Source organism: Lolium rigidum, chromosome 4, assembly GCF_022539505.1.
Source record: "Lolium rigidum isolate FL_2022 chromosome 4, APGP_CSIRO_Lrig_0.1, whole genome shotgun sequence".
NCBI lineage: Eukaryota > Viridiplantae > Streptophyta > Magnoliopsida > Poales > Poaceae > Lolium > Lolium rigidum.
In genome coordinates this window covers 100,505,786-100,528,637 of record NC_061511.1, presented here as the reverse complement: position 1 = coordinate 100,528,637, position 22,852 = coordinate 100,505,786, and the positions used below count along the sequence as shown (strand labels likewise).

The following is a 22,852-nucleotide window of genomic DNA, read 5'->3' as shown; positions in this document are numbered from 1 at the left end:
GGAGAGGCGGAGGAGGATTGGCGGGCTCGTCGCCACGGGGTCGCCGAGGGCTGAAACGTTTCGCCCCCTCCTCTCGGACTTCATTTGAGTCCGATCAAGTCAAGTTCTATCTACTTTGTACTAGTGGCTTTTGTTTCCCCTTATGGTTATCAAATGTAAGATGCTTTTGGTGTCTTTTTTTGAAAACCTTTGATTACAAATACTGTACTGTAGAACATCAGCATTGAAAATGAAGCAAGGCAATAAAATCGAAGTCCCCCGTCCACAAAGTGTGACCGTAGGCGGTCACCAACGGTCACATTCCCGGCACCCACCCACGGACGAGCGGGCCCTATGAAGGTGACGTGGACCGCAAAGGTCATCGCCTATCGGGGTCGCCAATTTCTCGCCTCAAATTTTGTTGAGTATTTTTTTTGCGGTGATAAAATAAGTGAGAAGCCATTTCGCGTGGTGTATAAAAGCCAAGGCGAGCCGCCGACGCGGAGGCCAGCAAGCAAGCAAATCATTCCGCAGGCAGCCTCATTCCTCTCCTCTCCGACTCCTCGCAGCCGCCAAATCGCAAGGTCAGCAGGAAGCAGCTACGCCGAGCAGCACCTCGCGACCACCACCGCCTCTCCTCCTCCTCATCTCATCGCCGCCGTCGTCATCATCGTCGCCCCCGTCTCGGTTCCGTCTGCCATCGCAATGGTGAGGAATTAATTTAGCCTTTGTCGGTTGGGATGTCGATTCCACCGTTGGGCGGCGTGTCGGTGAGCCGAGTTTGCTGAGATCGTTGTTGGTTGGCGCAGACGAAGAAGCAGCGCAGGGAGGCTGGCGCGAGGCGGCAGCGGCGCCGCCCGCCGCCGCTGCTGCAGGCGCGGGACGAGTGCTCCTCCGTCTCCTGCACCACCTTCAACATCCTCGCGCCGATCTACAAGCGGATGGACTCCGAGGTGAGCCGGATCTCGTCTTCTCCCTTTCCCCTTCCCCCTAGGAATCCGCTCGATTTATTGAGGAGTTGCCGCCCGCCGGTGCTCTGCTGGATCGGTGGAGTGACGTTGACGTTGGCATTGGGCGCAGAATTGCAGGGAGAGCCAGAACAGGGCCAACTGGTTCAGCAGGAACGAGAAGATCATCGACCGCCTCCTCGCCGGCCGCTCATCCATCATCTGCCTCCAGGTGAGGGCAATCCTGCGATTCTGCCTAGCTGCGCTTCCCCTGTTTCATCCATCTTTGTCCAATCAATGCGCACGGCCTGATGCGATTGTCTTGGTTTTCTCCCAGGAGGTGTGGCTGGGGAACGATGAGCTGGTCAACATGTACGAGAAGCGGCTCGGTGATGCCAACTATACGCTCTTCAAGCTCGCTCGCACAAATAATCGCGGGGACGGTGAGCTCTCTCTCTCTCTCTCTTACTCATTTCAGCGTGGCAATATGATGCCAAAATATCTTGTGGTATGTATGAACTAGGGAGACGGTGAGCTGTCTCTTACTCATTTCAGCTTGGGCTCTATGATGACAAAAATATCTTGTGGTATGGATGAGAGATGTGTGTTGTTCTTGTTAGGCTACCACCGTCTATTTTGCCTGCTCCGTCCAAGTGCTTGTTTTATTCTTAGATGGACTTAGTAAATATCAGAGAACTCCATTTTCTTGTGTGCCATAGAAAATGCAGAACAAAGACTAAAAAAAGGTACAAGGTGCGTCGTGCGTGTGAACAATTGGCCTCCAACTTGGCTCCTGTGCCTTGTCCTTTTCAGTTCCTGTCTTCATTATTCAGATTATATCCATGTCGATGCTGTTAAACTCTTGGGTCGAATGCATATGATGTTGATGTCTCACATGATTATCCTTACATTGAGATGCTTGTTTTTTCCTTTCCGGTATTTAAAAGGATATTCAAAATCAATTGTAGTCTGTTATGTTCAATGTCTCTGACACTGATGATGCATCTAGCATTCTCAGTAGCCATGGCTGCCAGTTTCATTCTGCAATGTGTATTGAAAAGCACATAGGAAAGTTCGAGTTGTTGCCTTGTTATAAACGCCACCGACACCTATCTTCAAATTTTCTCTGATGAAACTGCGTCGTTCCTGCCCAGGTCTTCTGACGGCTGTACATAGGAAGTACTTCCATGTCTTGAACCACCGGGAGCTGCTTTTCAATGATTTTGGAGATCGAGTTGCTCAGCTATTGCACGTTGAGTCAGCCATGCCTTACTTGCAAAATCGAAGCAGCAGCTGTGTCCAGCAGCAGAGCCTCATCGTGAACACCCATTTGGTGTTCCCCCATGATCACAGCCTTTCAATAGTTCGGCTGAAGCAGGTATGTGCAAATGATTATCCAGTCTCACAGTATTCCAGTAGGCTATGCAGCAACTGACTGCTGTGAGAATGGCAGGTATATAAGATCCTTCAGTACATACAAGCTTACCAAGAAGAGCATAAACTTAGTCCAATGCCAATTATCCTATGTGGGTGAGTAACAAGGCTAATTTCCACATTCTTATATGAATATCACAGCGAAATGGATAGTAACATATGATTAGGGCATTTGTATTACAGTGATTGGAACGGAAGTAAACGTGGCCAAGTTTACAAATTCCTTTGTTCACAAGGATTTGTTTCATCATATGACACTGCCCATCAGTACAGTGACAGCGAAGAAGATGCACACAAGGTGACAGGATAAACCTCTTTTGCTAGTACTTATTCTTGATATTGATGATTGTATTGTATTCTAATTTTTCTCCACCCTTACCTCCTCTTGAGTATAGTGGGTGAGTCATCGGAATCATAGAGGGAACATCTGTGGAGTTGATTTCATATGGCTTCTGAATCCAGACAAATGCAGGAAGCCCCTGAAAACTAGCTGGAATGAAGCTGTCTTTGGTATTATCAAGGTAAGCAACATGCTCAATGCTGTGCCATTAATATAAAAAAAAGCATGTTACTGCTAATATAAACTAACAGTTGACCTTGTAGAACATGCTAATCTATTAAGAATGCACATAGTTCCTTGGACCCTTAAACTAAGGTTCGGTTTGCAGTTGCTGTGCTGTACTGTGCCATTCTATGCTTATTTTATGATCTGCTGTTGAAATCTAGCCACACAAATAGTTAAAGCAGGTCAAACAAACACTAAAATAGGCAAACTGGGTGGGAAAAACAGGATTACGATAATCCACCGCAATACGAAGCGCAGCCTAACAAGTCTAAATTGTTCATTTTTCAGTATCTTCTTCTCCAAGTTGCATCCCTTTCGGAGGAGAATGCATTCGCACTTCTCAGAGCTGACAGTCCTAATGATCATATCACATATTCAAGTTTCTGCCAGGCACTTTGTCAGGTATTGAAGTCACCATATGTGTGCTATCTAAAAAGCATTCATTTTAAAGTATATTGGTGCTGATGTTGCAGTAAATGCAGTTAGGAATGGTCCATCCCGATCGTGTAAGTTCTGAAGAAATGAAAGATCTATGGAGTGAAGCTGACCATGATGGGGATGGGTTTGTTGACTATAAAGAATTTCAGGTAAATATTGTTATTTTCTTATGTTAAACAAAAAGAGCAATTCGGTTCAAAAAGTTGAACAAACAATGTGGTCAATAAGATTTAGAACGTAGAAAATATTATGGCCTAACTCCTAGGAGCACATGCCATGTGACCAAAATTTGAAGCATACAAGGTAAGAAATGCCTTGTAAACTTATGGCCAGATGCAAGCTGTGTGGGTGAAAATACATCTATTGTCGGATCAAATTTTTAATGAATTACCTCAGACGGCCTGAAAGCTCTATCATAATTGGCAATGAATTGTACTCCTTCTTGCTCGGACATCTTTTCTGTCCCACACTTCAATTATTAAAGCCAGTATGCTCCTTATCAGAGTCAGTTTGTAATGCCAAAGAAAACTGAAATCGTGGTGATTTAAGTTCCTGACCATGTCAAACCTAAATACTAATTGGCAAAGATTGTCCTATCTAAAACGTTTAATCATTTTTGTTTGCTCAAAAGTCTAATTCGTCCACTCAGAAACTCACAATTGATATTGTTTCTTAAACTCCTGAAGCGGTGTATCTGGAGCCCTAAATGCGATAACCAAGAAGAAGAGGATGATACTGAAATTGACATCACTGATGGAAGCCTTGTTACGTTAGAACCGAATGATGAAGCCTTTGGCTTCACCGTGAAGGAAGCTGTTCTGTTCCCCCCAGAAGTAGAGAAGGGCATGTGGCCTGAGAACTACAGCCTCTCAGATCATGCACCCCTTACGGTGGTGTTCTCACCTGTAAGAATGCCTTGCTCTCCACGCACTCCTCGGACTCCCTAGCTATCAATCGCCAGTACAGATACAATCCATGTACAGCCATAGGTATACAATGAGTGAGATATAAACCAGATCCAGATGTTTTAGGTTCCCAGAGTAGTCACAAGAGGCGACTGACTTGTGTTGCTGTTAGCATGCATTGCTGATGTCTGTGTCAACAGTTTGTATTAAAACCTGTCTCCTCATGTTCATAAATGTAAATTTTGCTCTCTTTTTTGGTGCAAGTTAAACTGAATCTTGAGCCATTCATTTGTAAAATGTGAGGCAAATGATAGCTGACTAAATTTTGCTCTCCTTTTTATTGGTGGAAGTTAACCTGTCACCATTTGTTTTTTCCCGAGTCATGGCGTGAGTTTTGTCAAATTTATATTTTTATTATTTTCCTTTATTGGATCTATCTTGTTGCAAATATTTTCTGTACTGGTTGTGTACCCACATGCAAACACCAGATAAAGCAGAAAGCAATGCATGCTTTAAACCTTTTTTTTTTGTTTAAAGCATAGAACATGATGTTGATATTCCATCCTATGTATGTAATCATCAATTTGGACTGGTTGTTTGCTGTGATCATGCAAATTCGTTTGTATACTGAACTGTGGTTGTCGTGCTGTTGGCTCTGGAAAAAACCTTGTAGAAGTGGGCACAGCATAACAAGTACAGTTAGATCAGGCCTAAGGTACAGTTAGAGCAAGTATAGTAGATGTCAAGTTCAGTGCTGTTATGACTTGGTGCTGAGCACTGGCTGAGCAGAAGACTTTACAATTGGTTAAAGTATGGGCTAGAGTTGTTTTTGGCTGCTATTTTTTAAAGATGATCAATTTTGTCAAGAAACACATCTTGGTGCTTGCTTAGACTCCCTTGTTTGGCCCTTGTATCGTCGTCTCTTGTAGAGCCCTCGTTTTCTCCTCCATAGCCTCTATTATCTCTTTGTACTTAATCCTCCTTGCACTTCATACACACAATGTGAGCTACCAATGACGAAGTATCAGTTTCAGCACGCACCAACCACTACAGAATCCTTCCCCACGCTGCATACCTGCTGGAGACAAGATCCAACAGAAAAACCCACGGCCGTCCTCTCCTGTCTCCATCCATCTGGGTGAATATGCACATCCCATTTTTTTTTCTTTTTAGACCAAAAGGCCGCTCACTGACCCATCCCATTTTCCATTGAAAACGAAATGAATCACCGTCACAACGTTTGATCGTCCAGGCATTACCAGGTTCCAGGCTAAAGCCTTCTAAGCTACCACAGGTTTCAGGTTTCACAAACAAAACTTGCTTACAGCACACAGGCCACAGCAATGATCTAAAATTCATGCCGCACTAGCGACCAACCTCTTGGAGATCAGCGCCGGCGTTCGCGGACCGATCACAATGGACGTCTTGTAACACTTGATCAGTTTTTTTTGTTTGTTTTTTTGTTTTGTTTTTGAAACACTTGATCAGTCGCACACCGAGGGAACAGAGGATGCGTTGGCGAGTTGCGTGCGTGCGTGCTGGGGTTGGCCAGCTACTTTGTGCTGTGCCGTGTAGCGTTTGGCTTATTTTTTTTTTTTTTGAAAGGAGGCAAAAGCTTTGCCTCATCTATTAATTAAGAAGAGAGTGCTCAGTTTTTAGGAGAAACCCTAGCGAAAACCTACAACAACAGGGCCAAGAGCACACCTACAAGGGAACAACACCAAAAGAAAGCAACCCCTAAACCAACTAGAACGGACAACCCAAAAGCACAACGTTGCAAAGGAGACCCACTAAAAGAACATGACAACCTAAAAAGAGTCCAACAATTAATCAGCTTCTGAAACTTCCCTTGGTACGGCTTTCTTCCTTCTTATCCTTCTAATAGATATCTTCCTAAGAGACTTCTCCACCTTCTTGATCATGTTCTCCGAGGCCTTACCTGCCAAGACACAGGCAAATTCCTTGGCGTTTGGCTTATGACTGAACTGATATCTGAAACTAGTAGCTTCTCCTATTTGTTCCTCTTTTTTTTTCTTTCTCTAGTTCTTCAGATTGATCCCCAAATTGTATCTAAGTTGCTGGCCTCACGTCCCGATTCTCATCGGCGGCAAAGGGGATTTACATGTCTTCCCCTTCTTCATCAGTTTGACAGCGCTAGGGCTTCCCTCACTTTCTCCTCCATCAGTCGGAGGCATTGTTCCAGGAAACTTGAGTTCTCCAGTGGAGTCCAACCCTTGAGGAGCTTCGTCATCCGTAGCCAAATAACCTGCAGACCAGACCACACACAACAGCCAAAATACATATCGTTTCTGAATTCCAGATTGTCCACGTAAAAGCAGCATTGATCATATCAATTGCATCATTCTTTGAGGTACTTATCCAAAGTCTAGCGACATTGTTATAACCGCTGCCCACTTCTTTCTCTACTATGATAGAAATCTCAGACCACCAGATTTTCATAATATCGCAAGAGAAAAATAGGTGATCCATTGATTATTTTTTGGAGCAAAGTAAGCGGGTTTCATCATGAATTGATTGTTTCTTAATCAAATTATCTCTAGTGAGCAATTTACTATGAGAAAGTAGCCAAAGAATTATATGCACCCTAGGAGGAACATATAGATTACACAGAGCATCAATAAACACTGGAATTATCCCGCTAAAGTTAATCACCGCATATAACGATTGTGATGTGTACAGTCCAGAACTCTGCAGCTTCGGAACCATGGCATCCTCATTATCAGAAGAGCAAACAGAGACACTATTTGGTGTAGTTGGTACCACTGGTCCACTGCTCCATGCATGTTGCTATTAAAAATTCTCTTAAAGGAGAGTTTCAGATCATCCCCATCCCACACCTCTTGGATTGTCTTCCCCTGTTGATCACACACATAGTAAATACCCCGAAAGGTAATTGCTAGGCTGGTTTGACCAAACCATTTGTCCTCCTAGAACCTGATCTTATTACCCTTCCTTACTATCCATTGGTATCCCATCTGTGCTGCCCGAGACGCCCATATTACCCCTTTCCAAAAATGAGATGTGTCTGTCTCTCGGCAGCTGACCACATTGGAACTTTCGGTGTCGTACTTGAAATCAATTATTTGTTTCCAGGTTTTGTTATCATCTAGATTATATCTCCTTATCTGTGAAGCTAGCAGGCTATTGTACGTTTCTCTAATGTTAGGATCCCCAGACCCCAACATTATTTTTTGAGTGTTACCAGATCCATGTTAGCCAAGTGGGACTTGTGGTGCCCCTCATAGTTCTCCCAGAGATAGTGTGCCATCTGGGAGTTTATAATTTTGATGGCCCAAGCAGGAAACTTAAGCAAAGATAAAAGGTAGATTTTAATGCTAGCTAGGCAGTTCTACCATACCTGCAAAAGACAGAAGTCTGCCTCTCCAACCACCAGCTCTTTTAATAATCTTATCAATCACAGGTTGAAGATCTTCTTTTTTGAGTTTTCTGAAGTGTGAAGGAATGCCCAAATATTTCAGCGCTACTTTGCTTATTTTGCAACAGACAGTTTGTGCCAAGATATTAGTTTGATCTTCTGGTACATTGATAGATACAAGGTCACATTTGTTAAAGTTTTTATCCTCATCCCTGGCATTTGTTCAAAAATAGATAAAACCCACTTAAGATTCCTATCAGAATCTTCATCATTTTTCTGGAAAAAGCAAAGTGTCGTCCATGTATTGAAGACTAATGATCCATCCAGGTTAAAATCTGTTTAAGAAACCAGAAATCAAGTTTTAGTTTGCCGCTCTAATGAGCATTTTGGAAAAAAACTTCAGCCACCATAATAAAGAAATAATTATTCTGATAACTGATATTAATCCCCATTGATCCTCCATGTATCAGTGAGTGAATTTTATTTAACCATTTCGAGCTAAAGCCCCTTTGTTTGAGCATTTCCTCTAGAAAGGACAGATCCACACTACGCTTTTTCATAGTCCAACTTCAGAATTAAACCCTCCTCCCTATTTTTGTGTAAGTCATGAATAATTTCCTGCATTGTTACTACGCTTTCCAAAATGTATGTGCCCTTAATAAAGGTGGTTTTATTAGAAGAAATCAACCTATCAGCACATTTAGTCAACTTGTTAGCACAAGCTTTAGAGAAAAAAAATTAAAGCATCAATTTGTCAACGCTATTGGTCTCAACTTATTCAAATCTGCCTCTTTTGGAATAAGTGTGACCTAGCTAAAGTTATGTCTATACAAGGAAGCATAATTATTATCAAAATCTCAAAAGAGATTAATCAGATCAAACTTAATAGTTTCTAAAACTTTTGATAAAACAAGAAGGTGAACCCATCAGGGCCAGGAGCACCTTTGGCATAAGAACCAAAAACAGCCTCTTTGATCACCTCTTTTGTAAAAGGAGATCGAGCATTTCATTTTCTTCCGCAGTTACTAAGTCTTGAGGATCCCAAAAGGAATCAAGTAAATTTATGTCCATTGTCCTCCTTTCCAAACAACTTCTTATAGATATCTACCGCTAGTTTTAACATGTCGGCGGTTTGCACAGTTTCTGTGCCTAATGGCCCATCCAACAATGCAATTCTTGTTTTTCTTGTCCTCTGATTAGCTACCACGTGAAAGTACGGTGTTTCTATCCCCTTCTAGGATCTCTCTTTCTCTTGATCTTTGTCTTGCTTTTATTTCTTCCAAACTGTAAATGGAATTCACTTCTGATTTTATATCTTCCATTCTCTGGTGTTCCTCTGCGAGAAGAACTTGAGTTTCAGACATAATGTCCGAACACTCAAAATCAGCAATCAGTTCTTTTTACGCTTCTTTTGGGCAGATTCGAGAGCAGCGTTCCACCCTCTTAAGCATTTTCAAAGCCGGTTTTGTTTTTCTTGCCAACTGGCAGTTGCATTTTTACCATGGCATGGGGCGTTCCAGGAATCATTAACATTTTTATGGCATCCCCCTTACTTCTAGCCACCATTTCTCAAAACGAAAAGGTCTTTGCGCCACAGACAATTTATCACCAACATTAACGACCAGAGGTGTATGGTCACTCCCTATCCTGGCTAGGGCCTGGACATGAGTAGTGGGGAAGTGTGCATCCCACCAAGTAGACACAAACACTTTGTCTAACGCAGCCATGACTAGGTTCGCTTGATTATTAGCCCACATGTACATTTGGTTGGAAGGTTTAATTTTCATCAAACCAAACTGATTCACCCAATTTGTTGAACTTGTCAGCCAGTTCTGTTTATTATTTGAATTATTCTTCTCCGATGCATCTCTAATGAGATTGAAATCCCAAATTAGCAGCTAAGTTTTGTTGTGTTTTATCTATACGAATCAAATCCTTTCACCATCAGGCAGAACTTGCTTTTGCTTCCACCTTCGCCAAAGGCTTACTTGCCTTCCCTTCCCCTGGTAGTTAAGTTAACCATACCTACTTTTAAGAAATACCAGCTCCATATCCAGTCATATATGGTGTGGTTATTGGCAGGGTGTATCTTTCAGAGTTTGGATATGTTCTTTCTTAGAAGAAGTCAATGCCACACTGCGCAGGTGCCCATGTATTTTTTTCTTGGATAATGGAAGGTGCCCTTGTCTAAAAAGCAACAGAGACAAATCACCAAATCTACCAACCATGCCATACGTTTGTTGGCAAGACAAACATCATACCATACTGAAAGTTTAAGTATTCACAGTTCCCATATGTATGTGTGATGGACCAAGTTTTGGGTATTGATCTGAAAGGGGTTGTTCTGCAACAGACTCGGACTTGTTGAATCCACCTAATTGCATGTATAAATAAAAACAATACATAATTCCAAATTATTACACATAACTATGATTCCAATCAGGCATGGAGTTCATTCTATATGCACTGGCCGATTATTCATATTGAACTTTTCATTGCTGTAGCTTTTTCTTTTCTTTAAAAAATACATTGCTGTAGCTTGGAAGAAACACCGGACGTTTTTGTTATCGTTAATCGGCTACCCTTTTCAGGCTACCCTTTTCAGAATCTTCTTTTGTTTTGTTTCTGAATAGTTCCATCTCCTTGTACCTTCCATCAAAGTCTACCCTCTTTTGCTGCAAGTCTTGCGAGGCTCCTGTATGTATTCCAAACATCAGAAAACCATCCCCAGATCTCAATTGTACCTAACCCGTGTATATCTTATGTCATGTGAGATTAAGCTTCCCCGCTGTCAGAGAACAGGAAAGGTTGAAGTTATGCTTAATTGCAGCTTGCGGGATAGTACGGAGTTGCCACATCTTGCATGTAGGCCTCCATTTTTTTTGTTCCATTATATCCAACTGGACCAGTTGCTTCCAACATGGATGTCAAAGTACATTATTTAAGCACCTCCTAAGTACACAAAAAGGTTAAGTAGATTATATTTCCTTTTCTTGTTGTTGTTTGGAACAACTCTCTTGCAAAAGACATGAACCGTACAAACACTTGAGACTAAGTTACAACTGACCTGACCTACTTGGACTGGTGCCTGCCACCAACATCCGGATGCCCGTGATTTGCCTTGTGGAGAGTTCCTAAATTAGGAGTCTCCTAGACACCCGAATGCTCTCTGGACTATAAATGATGATAGAAGTCAAACACCAAAAGATGATTTACAAACGAATGGATTTACACCCGGATGCGGTACATTTCCATCATCGCAGTTGTAAAAATGGTGGAATACTGACAGAAAGATATAAAGATTTGTGGTGTTGGGATAAATCTGCTATTGTAAGGATTTGTACTTTGTACAAGTCCTACATGATCAATAATGTCCAGCAATGAACAAGAAAAAGTGCAACAATGATGACGCGGTGGCCACCAAATCCCTCAACAAACTAAGCACCGGTTAAACAAGTGACCCCCTCACCAACTGATCTCTTACAGACGAAGTCAAAACGTCCATCGCAACTACCATGATTGCGAAACCTTTGAATGAATGACTAATACAGCCCTCCTCTTGATTTAGTATACTACTCAGAATTCACAGGAAGTAAAGTGGACCGTGACATGAGGCGCACACATCCCTCTGAAACCAAGATTGCGGGAACAGCAACGCGGCAAATGTTCCATCCACGGGACATCCCGTGCACGTTTGGTCCATTGGATCCACCATATTTTGTGCTTTGTGATTCGTGATGGAAAGTTCCATTCAGTATCAGGAATCTCAAGCATGTTGGTATGGAACAAAACCTATTGATTCTGTGCACGGGACAAATTCATTTCTGGGGAAACAGTGGCAACCGAACTGTTTCGAGTCCCTTGTGTATAAAAAAAAGCTTGTCAAATCTTCTGATTTCGAAAATTTTACGTTACTTTTGGGAAAAGTGATGGCGTCTCACGGCATTCATCAGGGAAACGTGAAGAGTCGGTGACATATCCCTTTTGAGTCGAGGATTCTCTTCTCAGGAAGCCATCAAGAACTGATTTTGTCTGGAGCTGGATTTTGGTGGAATCCTCAGCAAGCTACATTGGCGATCGTGGTTATCTCTCCACCCCTCGCAGAGGTGCCAAGTCATCTCGTCTCTATCTCTTCTTGTCTCCATCAAATGCTGGTACACATTGCAAAATACAAGGGGGCAAAATTGGTAATCCACCTGGAGGGGCCCATCAGTTAAACCATCCCCATCTGACACTCTCCAAGCAACATGAGCAGCACACCAACATCCATGAGGCAGAGCATGGTACGGGGGATCAATAAGATGAGTGAGCTGGGGGAAAGAAGCCATCATTAGTCATCAGATGCAGCATGCACACTGTTGTTAGCGGCAGCAGGAGAAGCTGCCAGTCAAGAAAGTGGAGGAGAAGGAGAAGAAAGATCGGATCATCATTGTCGTGATCATCTGGATTGATCGAGCAGGCGGCCATGTCGTACGATGAGATGTTCACTGTTCTTGGAGCTGGAGTCATGCGCGGCAAGGGGGCGGCAGCTAGCGTTTGGAGGGGTCAGGGCAGCAACATCACGAGGCAGATCCTCAAGTGCACGAGGTGGCAGCTCGAGGAAACCACCGACTTCATCACCTGCCCCTACCACTACTTCTGCGACAGCTCCTACCCCGGCGACTACTCGACCGCCGTCGGCGTCGTCGTCGCCGTCTTTGCCGCATACTGCCTTCTCTCCGCTGCGGCCTTCACCGTGGCAGAGATCGGCGGCGGTGCCACGGCGGCCGGTGGCGTCGGGAGGATCAAGAGGAAGTACCTGGTGCCGTCGGGGCCCTTCTTGCTGCCGCTGGTGCTGCTGGTCCTCGCCAAGGGGCAGCGGATCAACGCCGTCTTCCCCCTCGCGCGGTTTGGCCCGGCATTGCTGCTCACGCTGCAGGCGTCGGCGCTGGCGTTCCGGAACGAGGCCGACGGCGACGTGCGGTACGCGGTGCTCGAGGCGTCCACCGTGTCCGGGATCCTGCACGCGAGCCTCTACCTGGACGCCATCGTTCTGCCGTACTACACGGGGACGGACGCGCTCCGGTGGTCGCGGTTCTCCGGAGAGTGCCCCACCTGCCTCTGCCGGATGGAGCCGCTCGTCGTCGGCGGCCGGACCGTGCTCTACCGGGGCCTCTCCAAGACGGCGCTGGCCATCATCTTCGCCCTCTGCTCCAGGATGGTGTGCCGGATCTACGGGGAGGAGCGGCTGAGCGTGTGGACGCGGTCGGCACTGGAGATGGCGAGCTGGGTTTTCGTGTCCGGCGATGCCATCTATCTTGCTGGTTGGGCGCTTGCCGAGGGCGCCGCGGCGGTCTTCGCCGTGTACGCGCTCGTCGGGGCGCTGGTGTTCTTGTGTGTGTTTGGGAAGGTGTACAGATTCTTGGCGTGGGCGGAGAACAGGCAGGTGCAGTGGAAACCAAGCCTTAGCTGCCACAATGTGGTTTGATTAATCATTTCCTTTTTCTTCTTCTTTTTTTTCCTTTTGCTTTGGGAGGAAATTGTAAAGCATAAAAACCAATTAATTCAGGTTTTGTGTGCATATAGAGAAAATCGCAGAGTATAATACTGTAACCAATTAGTTCAGGTTTTGTGTGTATACAAAATTACAAACTACAAGGAAACTGTAAAGCATATGATCCGCATAACCATAGTGGTGAAGTTTCAAACTTACGGTTTTTTACTTCATCATTTTTTTAAGTTATACAAAAATTAAACTCCAAGTAAAAAAAAGTGTAAACAATGTTACCAATTCTTATCCAGTGTGGGTGTGGTGGTGACGTCGTACTAGGTATTTCTGTAACAAAAATTTAATGTCAACAGAAAATAGCACCCACATAAATAAAATGCTCACACAATATATGAGTTTCTAATTCTATTGAGCTTTGCATTAGAGTGTCATTCTTTCTGTCATGCTTGCAAATTTTACAGTTCGTCGCCACCCTTTTGATTTTCGAAACAAAGTATCCAGCTTTGTATTCCCTCCGTCCCGTAATATTAGATGTTATTACAACCAATACATAATAAGATATATGGGACAGACTGATATTTTATAATTTTATCCTCACTCTAGCAAAAAAAGAGCCAAGTTGCTGGCCGGGCACCTTTTAGAGCTTTAAGCTTCCTGAAACAACTTTATCAAGTTATGATCGATAGGTTATTAAAAAGCTCGTGGACTGGCCAGAATTGTGCACCATTGAAAAGGTTTTTTGTCAAGGTGAGCACCACTCTAGTACTCTCTTTTCATTTAATAAAGGACAAACAAATATCTTCATGCCCATGTTAACCACCTGAGGTTATATTGTCAGCATTTGGTAGATGAGATTGGGACAAACTAACAATAACAATGTGGGTTGCTAGCTCTCCCATAAAGCAATGACATACCTGATGGCTGCTTCTCCATGCTAATTCAGGAGCAAACCCCATAGTTTTTTTCAGGTAAGCAATCCCCGGTGACTTGTGCGTTTTCGGTGTCCTCTATTTATATTTACCAATTTCATTAGTAAGGATGAGAAATGTGAACAACAAGATTTTCATTGAGTGTTTAAATTACATCAACACATAAAAATGTAAAAGAAATCAGGTTTTAGCCTCCGAACTTTCGCTGAAGTCTGTTCTCTTACATCAACACTTTTTTAAAACCACTTATTTACCATTTATAGATTACAAAGCGGTTTTCAGTAATGCGGCAATGCTGTTCTCTTACTAAACGGCTGTTTATGTTTATGTAACATTAACTCCTAATATGCTATATAAGCTGGTATGAAGTGCAGCAAGTTGTTTGAACTCATAGTATGCCATATTAGGAAAACAAGTTTAAAATTAATATTTGCAAAGGAAGAAATAGATTCATCTAAATTTTGACAAAGTTGAGACACTTTTGATAAGACGGAGGGAGTACATTTTTGTCAATAAATCTCTTGGAATGCGTTGGATGATCCTTCCAGAGACGGGTAGTCCAAGTCTTGGACTGCAGCGTACCTTGCCGTTCGCCTGATCATAACATATCACTTTTTGTACGGTGTCACTAAAATGAAATATTATCACTGTTGTGACATTTTGGTCATACTGTACAAAGCTGCAATGGAGGCATCTGCTAATGGTGTTGGACATGGAGATGACTGAACATTGTTAGTGAGAAGCTAATGAGTCCACATGTTCACTTGGTTGTTACGATTACACGCAGAGCGTTCGTGAGTTCTGATTCGATGACCCATATTCAAACATGATGATACACAATAAAACTCAATAAAAATAGATAAAAAATTGTGTTTCCGAATTGGACTCTACAATAATCGAAAAGTATTTTCTAACTTTCAACGAACCTAGTTTGGAACAGATGAAACAAATTGTTTTAAAGAAAAAAATATCACCAAGTTTTACAAACTAACAACATGTTTCATTAAGTTTCGAAGTTGATTTTCAAAATTGTCAAAAATTATTCAATGTTGTTGTTATTTCGAAGCTTCTTTCCCTATAAACTCAAATATTCAAATAGTTCGTAACTGAACCCCCCGCGGTTAAAAATCTATGAAGATTTTAAGTTCTACAACATGTAATAGTGTGAGTAAGAGAGAATCCTAAACTGTAAAAAAAGGGAAAAGCAGGAGCAAGAAGATGGGCCCGTGCACGGGATGTCCCGTGCACCGGCGAGTTGCATTTCTCCCAGGCCGACGACGTATGGGGATACCTTCACATCCCGCAGGCGGTGGTACAACGCTATCACCTCCTCCCTTTCTCCATGCATCCCTTGGGTGAGTAATCGTCTTGCCCGCGCGGCTCGGCCTGCACCCCGAACTAAGCACCAACCATCCTACCAAAATTTTGCCTTCCTTTGATGTTCAATGGAGGTGCACAATGAGGCGGCGGAGAGTCCATGGTGGTGGCACCACACCTATAGACAACCACGGATCTCTCAGCATGTATTGCGGAGGCGACACCATGGACCGTGGCAGAGGCGGTGTAACGCTTATAGATGGCCTCGACAGGGTGGTCGACCTAGGTTGTATGGTGGAACATGGTGGTGGCAAACTGGCAGCGCAACCAAACCCTAGCCCACGTGTTCACTCCACATGAGAGGATGTGGGGAAATCGGGTCGTGGCTAGATAGGCAAAAAAATTGGTGAATATGTGGAATCCCACCCGGCGGAAACTGGATTTTCTAGGGAGATTGCTTCTAATGGGGAGGAAGGCAGCGATTTGGTAGCTATATGGGGGTTAGGATAGTGACGGGAGGGGACAACATGTGTGGCATGTGGAAGATCAATCAGTGTAGCTGGTCCACATGTAGTGCAGTGATGTCGAATGGACGACTGAACGGACATGATGCTTTCAATAACGACTGTAAAACATGTTGAACGACTTACTATCAACTTCTATTTAATAACGATTATAAACACAATTAACACTACAAGACTATGATAATTTTGAATAAAATCATACTGTCCACGACGAAATTCAACGGAAAAGTTCCATACTATGTTAATTATAGTTCACCCAAGAATGATATAAAAAGATCACATCCATATTACTTATGTAATTAATTAATGAAAAAGTAATTAATGACAAAGTTTCTTTTTTATTTTTATTTTTTGTTTCTTTTTGTTTTTCAGATTCGAAAATATTAAGATTTTTAAAAATGTTTAAATGAGAAAAGTTTGGAGATTTTGAAAATGTTCCTATTTAAAAATGTTTAGATTTAAAAAAGATTCAAATCTCAAAAAAATTCAAAATTGAAAAATGTTCAAATTCGAAAAAAGTTCATACTAAAAAATGTTAAAATTTTAGGAACAAATTTCCAAATTTTAAAATGTTCAAATTCAAAAACCGTTCAAATTTGAAAAATGTTCAAATCTGAAAAATATTCATTCTTAAAAATTATAAAATTTTGAAAAAATATAAAATTACAAATTTTAATAAATATTCAAATTCAAATTCGATTCAGAATATAAAAATGTTCAAATTTTGAGAAAAATTTAAGTCAAAATCTGAACATTTTTTGAATTTCAAAAGAATATGAACATTTTTTAAAAGTTTGTTCTCCGAAAATGTTTTTTTAAAGTTAGATATTGAAAAAGAAAAATATTAACAAAAAAGAAACAATAAAAAAAGAAAAAAAAACCTAATCTTAGTGGGCCGCGGCCCAACAACCGACCTGGTCGTTGGCGTGTGCGGTGGCCCGTACACGCTGATCAGGTCGGTGTATAGGCGCCCCTCGGGGGTGCCTACCTCCCTCCCGTTCATTAGCGGGAGCGACCAGGCATCGCCTGAAGAAAAATTCGGATAGGCTGGCCCATTAACTTGTTCCCGCACTAATAAGAAGAACAATGTTTTCCTCATGTGTACACCAACGAAACACTAGCCTGCATGACTCACTAGCATGGTGACCCTAGTTCAAATCCTAGCTTAAGTTTGCTTGAATTTTAAAATTTGCTTGAATTTTAAAATTACTCAAATTTAAAGTTTGCTCGAATTTTGAAAATGCTTAAGTTTAAAGTTTGCTCGAATTTGAAAAATGCTCGAAAGAAAAAAAACAGAAAAGGGACCGCGGTACTGGCCCATTTTTGTAGCCCAACAATCCGAGCACGCTCGAACCCCTCTCTGTGCGCGTCTCTCGCTCCCTCCCTCCCCTGGTTCGCTGCGGCTGGAAGCACGCGCCGCCACGCGCCCACGGACACGGAGGCTCCCCGTGCAGCTCGACCTCGTCCTTCTCCGCCGCGGTGCCGCCGACGCTGGGCTGCTAGGCCGCTGCCACTGGCCCGCCTCCTACCCTCCTCTGAGCGACCGTCTGCCGGCGCCCCTCAAGAGCTCGAGTGCTGGTGCGGACGTGCTCTAGTGGTGCGGAACTGCCTCTCGCATGCTCTCTGCTTGACTCCTAGTCCACGCTTCCCACTCTGTAGGATAGGTACTTTCTCTCGCTCAAACAGCCTGAACGCGGAGACCTCCACTCTACCAGCGTGAGTGCCCTGTGCTCTTTTACACGAGCTTTATAATTTTTACTCAGAAGCAATGCTTGATAAAGATTGATGTTAATTTGTTCTTCCAAGTTTAATTCAATGCATTCTCTTGATAGATATTTATACCCGCAAAAAAAAGATTATTGTTCTTTCTTTTCGAACAATCGGCAGCTGCGCTGCCCTTTTTATCTCGACAGAGAAAAGAAGAAATTAATTTTGATTGTTTCTTGCAGGAAATTCTGATATAAACTTGCAAGCTTGTTTTATTCTTTCTCGTTTTTAACTCTCAGAAGCTTGGTCTATGAAGTGCAATCTTTTTGCGAGATCTCCCTTCTTTGACTGGTGCCATCAATGTAAAGACGGGTTGGGATTCATCGTCTATGCACCGAGCAGTGCCAGGGTTCCTGCGTCGAGCCCTTATAAGCAGAAATCGCCCCCCGGTATTGTGCCTTTCCTCTCTGGCTTGTAGCTTTAAGAGCTTGGATGATCAAGAACCCAGTCGAAGCTCTTTTTGCAGCGAGTATAGAAGCCGGTGTATTCATCCTTTGATCGCACTAGCAGTCCGGACATCGAATTTGGATGAGGCCAGAAAGATTACCTTCAGGGAGTGTGTCAGGTTATATGGCCTATCCCAGTCAGTTGGGTTGTTTGCATTGCTTATGCGGTCATTCTTGCCGCATGGAATCACAGACATCCGGTGCTTGATTCACAGCATTGTTGATTACTGTGGGGATGCTGGGCCAGACTTATTTGAGTTGGCACCTATGTTGGTCAGCAGTATGGGTGGGTCGATGACATTGCTACAAGTTTATGCCACAATCATTTGGATTTTTGTAGATCTGTCAATGTTTGAGGATGCTCTTCTCACTTACATTGAGGCCAAGAAGGTTGGAGTTGAGTTGCGAGTGTGCAACTTCTTACTGAAGAGCTTAGTTCAAAAGAAACAAATCCTGCACGCAAGGAGTTTGTTTGATGATATGAAGAGTTCTGGTCCTTCACCAAATGTCTACTCTTATTCAGTTTTGATGAGTGCGTATACCCATGGAGATAAGTTATGCTTGGAGGAAGCCTTCGAGCTTCTTTGTGAAATGGAAGCAAAAGGTGTGAGGCCGAATGCTGTAACCTTTGGTACTTACCTCTATGGGCTTTGCCGTGCCAGACAGGTGACATCTGCATGGAACTTTCTTCAAATGATTTGTCAGAGAGGCGACCCTTGCAACATTTACTGTTTTAATGCAGTGATTCATGGTTTCTGTCACGAGGGTCAGGTTAAAAAAGCAATAGTGGTGTTTGATGCGATGAAGAAGGGTGGGTTTGTCCCAGATGTCCATAGCTACAGCATATTAGCTGATGGGTTATGCAAACAAGGGGATCTGTTGACAGGCTATTACATGCTTGTTGAAATGGCAAAGAATGGAATTGCCCCTACTCTGGCAAGTTACAGTTCACTTTTGCATGGTCTTTGCCGAGCTGGAAATATTGAATGGGCGTTTGAGCTTTTTAAGAGGCTCAATGAGCATGGTTTCAAGCCTGACCACATAGTGTACAGCATTGTTCTTCATGGCTGTTGCCAACATTTGGATCTAGACGTTACCTGTGACCTTTGGAATGACATGGTTCATCATAATTTTGTTCCAGATGTCTACAATTACACTAGTCTGATATTTGCATACTGTAGACACGGGGACCTTGAAGAAGCATTGGGTGCATTTGAGCTCATGCTCGATAATGGGATAAGTCCAAACATTGTGACCTGCACAATTCTTGTCAATGGCTTCAGTAACAAAGGCCGGATTGCTGAAGCCTTCACATTCCTGGATAAAGTGCGCCAGTTTGGAATTTTCCCCAACCTTTGTACATACAGGGTTATCATCAATGGCCTGTTTAAGGTCAACAAATCTGATGATGTATGGGCAATTTTCGGGGATATGATAAAAAGGGGTTATGTTCCTGATACTGTGATTTACAGTATTATTATTGATGGTTTTGTGAAAGCTTTGGATCTGCATGAGGCTTTCAGGTTGTATCATAAAATGGTGGATGAGGGGACAAAACCTAATATCTTTACTTATACTAGCCTGATAAATGGTCTGTGCCATGATAATAGACTTCCGGAAGTTATGACATTGTTTAATCATATGATTGGGAAGGGTATAAAACCGGACATGATTTTATATACGTCTCTAATTGCATGCTATTGTAAGCGCTCAAACATGAAGGCAGCTCTGGAAATATTCAGAGAGATGGAAAAGGAGGGTTTGCCTGCAGATGCTTTTGTTTATACTTGTTTAATTGGTGGGTTCAGTAAAGTACTTGCAATGGATGGTGCAAACATGTTGATGGAAGAAATGATAAATATGGGTCTTACACCTACTGTAGTAACTTATACAGATCTCATAATAGGATACTACAAAACTGGAGATGAGAGGAAAGCTAAGATGATGTACAAGAGTATGATCCAGGCAGGCATTACACCGGATGCCAAGATGATGTGTATACTGGGCTTTGACAATTGTGAAGATGATTTTGAGGATTCTCCGAAAGATAAGGGTGTAGCATAGGTTTTCACATAGAGATATATTAACTTGGTCAACACAATAATTTCATAATGGTGATGAGCTCTATTAATCAGTCAAGCTGAACCTAGGCCTTTTGGGTTGGTGGTGCTGATGTACTTCATAGATATTATGTCCACGAATTGAATGAGAATTTCCAAGGATTGAGCTATTTCTTGTTCACGAGTAAGTGCTGAACCAATACTTACTTTGAATATGACAAAAATGATTGTTGAGATGGAGCCATAACAAAGGTATGCCACCATTTTATAATTATCCTTCTTGTTCAGGGTTTTCAAGAAGTTCCTGTGCAGTGCACTACCTTGAAGTCAAGGTATGATTAGTTTCACAATTATGGTCTTGTATTTCTTATTTGTCTTTGCAAGTTTGGTTGAGTATCAACTGAAAAGTTCACATGCATCGATCAACACCAACTTTGCTGGTATGCAATGTGCATCCACCCCATTCACAGCCACCTTACTAAGGAAGAAAACAGAGGAAAGAAGCGGAAAACCATTACAGGACACCACACACATTGACTGTTATAGTCAAGAATATGGGTCCTTGCAAAATACAACTTCAGCACTATTGCAGACCCACTTCTGTGCATTTTGATATATCCTGGAACCATTTCCTCACGCGGAGAACTAGAATATAATATATTAGGGGGACAAGAGTACTTGTACATCTAGTTGCCTCTTTTTTGTCTGCCCTTTTATTGATTCCATTTTATTATCTGATGTTTAAGTAAAAAATGATTCCAGGATGGCAAAGAAGTCCACAAGAAACAGAGTAAATTGCACGAGTATCTAGTGCTGCTACTCCTATGTGATCAATTAGTGGACTAACTTCAGAATATGAAGATGCTAAGGAAGGTCTTTCTGTTTCTCTGTCCTCATTCTGCATCATCTGCAGTATACATTAACTGATGCATATTTGGCAATGTAGCTTCTTTCATGTATCTAAAGCTAAATTTGGTGCTGCAGATAATTGTTGAGCATGCTCGGGATCCTTTTGCCCCATACGACATTGAAAAGGCTGGGTTCCACTATCATTGACAAAACAGAAGAACCAATTGTTCACCCAGCCCCTAAAGTCCACGCGTAACACTGGCTGTGGTGGCGCGCAGATGTTGCTTCCATAGCGGAGAATCAAAGAGTGCCCTGAACTCCTGAAGGGCGGCATCATCCACCGAGAGCTCATAGGGGAAATCCCCAAGGCTTTGAGAAAGACGAATTCAGCTGCAGATGCTTTTTTCGGCAACTTGCGTTGAGACGGTGCAGGGAAATTGAGTCCTCTCCACGCTACGCCCTGAAATAGAGCCATTCACACCATGGAGGAGCAGAGCCATTCACACCACGGAGGAGCACCCGTATCGTGTTCCACTATCATCATTGAGATAATGAAACAAGCAAACCAACTGTTCATCAAGCTTCCAAAGTACATCCAAAACACTGGTGAATGCTCCAGGTACACCATTTCTTCAAGATGTTGCAGCACGTGGATACATTCATGATAGATAACATGTGCCTGCTATGTTCTAGGGCAAGTACTTTTTTGTAAATAATATAGGTGAGATTTATAGTCTAAATTCCATGGTACATGCCGATTTCTAGCTCATTCCTAACTTAAATATTCATATTCATTTTGCTACTTGCCATTACATAATTAGTGTGTTCAATCTTCACTTTATTAAGGAACCGTTCCAAAAGTCTACTTGATTCAATATAGTTCACTTTATTAAGGAGAAGAAGAAATAAGATCTACATCAACACTCAAGCTTGGGGGAGTTCACCAGTCTTTTATGCTTTCTAGTTCATCATATCGCTTTTAGTCGTCATCTTTAGTTTGGTTTTGCTTTCATCTAGTAGTTATCAATTCTCTCATAGTTTGGAAAGATCTTAGAGCATTATCATCTATCTTTGTTCAAGTGGTTAATGAAATATAAATTATGGTGTCACTTTTGTCTGGAGATTTATGGGTAACACTCATGCAGATGGGGACAAGAGTACTCGTACATCTAGTTGCCTCTTTTTTGTCTGCCTTTTTATTGATTCCATTTCATTATCTGATGTTTAAGTAAAAAATGATTCCAGGATGGCAAAGAAGTCCACAAGAAACAGAGTAGATTGCACGAGTATCTAGTGCTGCTAGTCCTATGTGATCAATTAGTGGACAGATTTCAGAATATGAAGATGCTAAGGCAGGTCTTTCTGTTTTCCTGTCCTCATTCTGCATCATATGCAGTGTACATTAACTGATGCATATTTGGCAATGTAGCTTCTTTCATGTATCTAAAGCTAAATTCGGCTCTGCAGATAATTGTTGAGCATGCTCGATATCTTTTTGCCCCATACGACATTGAAAAGGTTTTGTTCCACTATCATTGACGAAACAGAAGAACCAACTGTTTACCCAGTCCCAAAGTCCACGCGTAACACTAGCTGTGGTGGCGCGCAGATGTTGCTCCCATAGCGGAGAATCAAATAGTGCCCTGAACTCCTGAAGGGCGGCATCATCCACCGAGAGCTCAGAGGGGAAATCCCCAAGGCTTTGAGAAAGACGGATTCAGCTGCAGATGCTTTTTCGGCAACTTGCCTTGAGAAGGTGCAGGGAAATTGAGTCCATCTCCACGCTACGCCCTGAAGCAGAGCCATT

General features: G+C 42.6%; 3 protein-coding genes across 4 annotated transcripts; all 3 read left to right on the top strand.

Moving 5' to 3' along the window:
* Positions 1-627: 627 nt before the first annotated feature.
* Positions 628-4,647, top strand: LOC124649996 (uncharacterized calcium-binding protein At1g02270; the record flags this gene model as incomplete). Its single annotated transcript, XM_047189563.1, is given in 11 exon segments — positions 628-687; positions 789-932; positions 1,060-1,158; positions 1,264-1,369; positions 2,081-2,304; positions 2,380-2,456; positions 2,544-2,658; positions 2,756-2,881; positions 3,214-3,327; positions 3,408-3,512; positions 4,050-4,647. Coding segments are annotated over 11 exon segments (1,374 nt in total). The 3' UTR covers positions 4,311-4,647.
* A 1,295-nt stretch (positions 4,648-5,942) lies between these two features.
* LOC124649995 lies at positions 5,943-13,464 on the top strand. The gene has a single exon (XM_047189562.1). It carries the CDS (start codon positions 12,131-12,133, stop codon positions 13,130-13,132), a length of 1,002 nt encoding a protein of 333 aa, XP_047045518.1. The 5' UTR covers positions 5,943-12,130; the 3' UTR covers positions 13,133-13,464.
* Positions 13,465-13,561: 97 nt separating this feature from the next.
* On the top strand, positions 13,562-22,487 carry LOC124649993 (pentatricopeptide repeat-containing protein At1g64580-like). Of its 2 annotated transcripts, none has more exons than XM_047189560.1 (6): positions 13,562-14,121; positions 17,873-20,380; positions 20,485-20,528; positions 20,959-21,069; positions 21,181-21,664; positions 22,291-22,487. In XM_047189560.1, the coding sequence occupies exon 2, from the start codon at positions 18,020-18,022 to the stop codon at positions 20,198-20,200; it is 2,181 nt and encodes a 726-aa protein (XP_047045516.1). In that variant the 5' UTR covers positions 13,562-14,121; positions 17,873-18,019; the 3' UTR covers positions 20,201-20,380; positions 20,485-20,528; positions 20,959-21,069; positions 21,181-21,664; positions 22,291-22,487. The 2 variants fall into 2 exon arrangements, with proteins under 2 accessions (XP_047045516.1, XP_047045515.1); XM_047189559.1 differs by lacking the exon at positions 13,562-14,121 and adding an exon at positions 17,494-17,639.
* The last annotated feature ends 365 nt before the right edge of the window (positions 22,488-22,852 follow it).